Source organism: Dendropsophus ebraccatus, chromosome 4 (genome assembly GCF_027789765.1).
Source record: "Dendropsophus ebraccatus isolate aDenEbr1 chromosome 4, aDenEbr1.pat, whole genome shotgun sequence".
In the NCBI taxonomy this organism is placed as follows: Eukaryota; Metazoa; Chordata; class Amphibia; order Anura; family Hylidae; genus Dendropsophus; species Dendropsophus ebraccatus.
In genome coordinates, this window is record NC_091457.1 from 20,427,762 (window position 1) to 20,432,967 (window position 5,206).

The window sequence follows — 5,206 nt, forward strand, 5'->3', positions numbered from 1 at the left end:
AATTATAGGTCAAGGGGGCAATTCTTCTTCTTCTTCTTTTTTTATTCATACAATTCTATAATTTTATTAAAGAAAATGTAATTTTTTCAGATTTTTTTTTACATATTTCTAGTTACTGGCAGCAGTAAGGGGGAAACATGGCCTCTCTGCTGCCCCCAGTGGTTGTGCTGGGAACTACAGCGTTTCAGAAGCCCTGGCCCCTGCAGTTAGATATCTGAACTTTCCTTATTGTCTTTTCCTGCATATTAGTATCAGAATAAACCTTCCATCTTGGGAAGCCGCCTGTCAGTAGCCGCAGCCGCAGGACAGAGAAGCAGAGGGACCAGTGACTGACAGCTCTCCCCGCTCGCTCTGCGTCACTGTGTGGTGGCTGCAGCTCCTTACAGGCGGCTTCCCCAGATGTAATGTCTATTCTAATACTAAAATACAATAGAATAGACAATAAGGGGAGGATCAGTATTTATAATGCTGCACATAGCAGCGTCTGCAATATCTCACTGTGCCAGGACCAGAGCTTCTGAAGCCCTGCAGCTCCCGGCACAGCCACAGGTGGCAGCAGAGAGGCCAAAGTCTGAGGTTTTCATAACTGCTCCCAGCCCTATACAGAAGCCAGGTGGGTCCATACCCATAGGGGGAGATTTATGAAAGGGTGTAAATATACACCTGGTGTAAACTGCCCACAGCAACCAATCACAGCTCCACTTTTTTTCTACCAGAGCTGAAAGCTGAGCTGTGATTGGTTGCTGTGGGCAGTTTACACCAGGTGTATATTTACACCCTTTCATAAATCTCCCCCATAGTCTCGGTCGCACAGCTTGCATGACTGAGAGAAACATTGTTTATAGCGTATCTATCATGAAGCACGCTGACCTGAACGGTGTGAAATCCATTCTGCCGCTGGAAGTTCCTGTATCCATGTGTGGTGGTGTTGTTGTGGTCTTGCACCTCTGGTGTGAAGGCGACACGGCCGGTCACTTGCAGAGTGGTGAAGTGTGACGCCAGTTCTTTAGTGGTTGGCCAAGATACAGCCGAGCCCAGTGATGTTATGTTGTGACGCCAGTGCCCTTTGGGCACACAGGTATGGTGGCACACCTGCTTTTATTTTAAAGGGCCAGTTATACCTTGTTCCCCTGTGAACAGTGTCCTGCCAGGTTCTTGCGGGGTCCCTTGGGTACTTATCACGGTGGTCCGCAGTATAGTAGTGACCCACCCAGACTATTGGCACTGCCACCCACAAAAACGGGAACTGTCCCAAGGATTGTGTGTGTACTGTGTCGGTGCTTGATGGGGAATCACAGAGTCTCTTTATCATAAATAAAATCTGTTTTACTCCGAAGATACTTGTATGCAACAGGTCATACAGCTTTGCATTGATATAATACTTTATACTTAATAAGACACTTGATAGTTCAGGATTCAGTTCTGTAGTGAGAGTATAGAGAGTGGTACAGTCGTTCCAACTGGGTTGCGTGCTGAGAGTAGAGAATCAGAAGAGTAGAGAGGAGGATGTTGTTAGAGTCCCAACCCAAGTAGTACTGTGCTCTGCCAGGAGGTTGGAGATGTAAATACTCGAGAAGAGTGAGAGAGAATACTTGTGCCTGTGTTTTTACTCTTTTGGTCTTTGCACCACCTATTGCCCTACCAATGTCAGGGGGCCCGTCCTAGTGGGTAACACAAGCCCCAGACCTTGTTACCTGCAATGAGCGGAATGCTGAGGCTTCCCTGCTCACACCCGCGCTGATAGAGCAAAGTTGCTAAAAGCCTATGAACTCTATTTGGATCAGTTCCTTTACTTAATATGGATACTGTCCTGCACTGGGACTCGCCTTGTCCACAGCATGGGTTGAGATGATCTCTGACTTGTCCTCTCTAGTGAAGGGTTTAACATTGCATAGTGTTGAGTGGAGTTACTTGAGAAGAAACTGTAGGTTGCATGTGCCTAGGTCTGCTTCTAGACTGCACACTGAGACTGGGGAACTGGCAGAGGGCCAGGGCCCAACTGAACCGCTGTAGAGAGCGTTCTGGCTTGTGTCCTTCCTCTACAGAGTGTAGTAACAAAAGACACTACACTTTCTCTACCCATGTGACTTCTTATCTACAGCCCCTGTAAGGTGTGCTGTGAATGGCTGAAGAGTGCATAAGTGAGAAGTAAAGAGAGAAATGATAAGATAGAAGAAGAAAGTACTTTCATTGGTCTACAGATCCATGTGACATATAAACAAACAATAACCCCTTCAGTACTACAACTGTGCAATAACTGAATACACATACTTACAACAGTGACATCTTGTGGCAAAACTTTAACACTACTAAATCACCACTTCCACACAAAAAGTACAGGTTTTTACGAAGTGTGTAACCAATAGCAACACCCCTGGTGGGACACCACACATGGATACAACCACGCCGGGTCTGTACTGTGTAGAAGCCCTATTGGATCAGAATGGGGGTTGCACACAGTATCGCCCCCACACGGTTGTATCCATGGATACTTGAAATTCTGGCAGCAGAATGGATGTTACACTGATGGGGTGAGTGTACTCCATGACAGGTATACTATAGAGGTGTAAGCAGCCTGCAGGTAATGTGTATAATGGAAGATACAGGAGATTGCTACTCTAGTGCCCGAGAAAGTTATACCAAGAGATAACTCCCATCATGGTATTAGAGATCTGTGGATGATGGAAGTTGTTAGGGCAAAACCTGTAGCACCCTCCAATAGGAAACCGGCGAGCTTTAAGATGTGATGTGTATAGTGTGTGATCTGCAGGGGGGCTAAGGAAAAAACTGCTAAGGAACTTTTTGGGAAAAATTTTTTTCCTTCAAATCAACTGGTATCAGAAAATTATATAAATTTGTAATTTACTTCCATTACTTCTATTCTTTCCAATCGACATAGTGCTCACTGCTGCCACCTCTGTCCATGTCAGGAACTGTCATGATCAGAAGAGGTTTTTTTATATAGAGATTTGCTACTGATCTGGACAGCTCCTGACATGGACAGAGGTGGCAGCAGAGAGCACTGTGTCATACTGACTGGGATCTGACTAAATGCAGGGATCCAGTCTGGGGTCTGATAATCTGGGGGGCTGGCTACCATGATACCATGCAGCTTAGGGCTGGCTCTGTGGGGTTGGTGCTTTACCTCTCGGTGCACTGATCCTCCTGCCAGAAACTCAAGAGGTGTAAAGTACAGTCCCCAATGCACCAAACACTCTCATAAGTATATCCAGAAAAGAACAAGATTTTGCTCTTAGTTTCTCTTTAAAAATTGGTGTCATTGAGAATAATGTATATTACAAGTGTGAGAATCTCTCCCATTTATTTTTCCCTCTTTTAGGAGGTCCCAGCAGTGTCCGACCATCCGGCAGCCAGAGCACCATCTCTAGCACCATCCGGCAGAGACTACAGTTCCACCATGTGCTCGGCGAAGGGAATTACGGGAAGGTCGTGTTGGCAGAAGATATCGTCACCAGCCAACGATTCGCGGTGAAGGTCATCATGAAGCGACTCCTGCTAGAAGACATCGAGGAGGCGGATGTGATGGTGGAGAACCGAGTGCTACAGCTGGCATCTGGGAGCCCCTTCCTGGTCCACGCAGACTTTGCATTCCAGACCAAGATGCTTGTTCTACTTGGGCTGGAATACGTGAGCTGCGGGGACTTCGACCAATTCCTGAAGACGAACGGGCGGCTGAACATCCCCAGCGCAAGATTCTACGCCGCTGAGCTCATCTGCGGCATCCAGTATCTCCACACAAGAGGCGTCATCCACCGAGACCTCAAGCCCGAGAACATCCTGGTGGCGGAAAAAGGGCATGTGAAGATCACGGATTTCGGCCTTGCCCTTGAGAACATCTTCGGAGACCGAAAAGCCACCGAATGCGCTGGGACCAAAGGCTACATGGCTCCTGAGATGCTGGCGGAGGAGGGATATGGCGCCGGAGCAGACTGGTTTTCCTTTGGTGTCATCATGAACAAAATGGTCACCGGACGACGCGAATACCACCCAGCGCTCTTTGATGACACCAGCTCCGGCGCCGAAGACTTCATCATACAGGTCAGTGTCTTACTATTATAGGTTACGTGTATCGTACATGTTACGGCTATGTTTCCACAATGTCTTTTTAGGCAGAAAAACTGCTGTTATTGTATAGTGATGGCCGCATATAATGTTCATGAACATTACATGCGTTCATTATTGTCAGAAAACGGCAATTATTATAGAAAAAAAAGACCTGGTGCCAACATAGCTTTCCCAGGACCCTGAAAGGTGAATGGGTCTAACTAGGTGGATGTAGAATTGAGCAGTTTTAGCATAACATGGTAGATTTGTCACTTACAGCTTCCCAGAGATTCACACCCAGCTTTTCTCCTTCCAGCTCCTCCAGAGAGATCCTGCTCAGCGCTTGGGAGTCGTCCAGAACATCAGAGAACATCCGTTTTTCCAGTGCATCGATTGGGTCTCGGTGGAAGCCCTCAGGATGACCCCACCACACAACCCTGAGGTAAGTAAACCATCTAAGAAGCCTCAGCGCAAGACCAAGAAGGCCAAGAAGAGGGAGAAGTTCCGTCTTTCCACCATGGAGGCAGACGAGGTCAAGAAGAAGCGCTTGTCACCCAAGGACCAGGCCGAATTCCGAGGATTTTCCTTCGTCACCTCGAAGATCTTTGGCTGAACACCAACTCCAACGGCATCGGAGCGAGCAGATCCCGTGAGCACCTGGCAGAAGAGGATCCAAAGAATGAAGACCATGAAGAGCGGACCCCCAAGTACCATCAGATGTCTTCAGCATCACCAAGGACACCGACACCTGCAGGAAGGAAGGAAACAGGAAGAACAACATGGACGGACCCCTGCACAACAAGCCAGTAGGCTGGCACCACCACAGGTAGGTGGAGGCGCTATAAGATCTGCGCTGTATGAGGCATGTAGGAGATTTGTTACACCGGTGACCAGATTTCCTCCCATCCATGACCGCACCAGCTCCTAGTGCTGTGCTGGATGAGAGAGAAATAAACTGATTTAGTGTTTTTTATTCCATGCCTCTAATAATTCCATCCTTCTGGTACTATATACAGACTTATACTCTGTGTATAGTACAGGAATATATACCGGTGATTGGATTTCCCTGGGTCAATGACAATGCTGTCATGGGTCTGGGGAAAGAGGTGAGAGATGGCCGGCTATTAAGGGGTGGAGGAGG

General features: G+C 47.5%; 1 protein-coding gene across 1 annotated transcript; it reads left to right on the forward strand.

The window, feature by feature from the left end:
- Window positions 1-465: 465 nt before the first annotated feature.
- LOC138789208 (protein kinase C delta type-like) lies at window positions 466-4,678 on the forward strand. Its single transcript, XM_069967816.1, has 3 exons — window positions 466-613; window positions 3,341-4,059; window positions 4,382-4,678. Exons 1-3 carry the CDS (start codon window positions 466-468, stop codon window positions 4,676-4,678), a joined length of 1,164 nt encoding a protein of 387 aa, XP_069823917.1.
- Window positions 4,679-5,206: the final 528 nt, after the last annotated feature.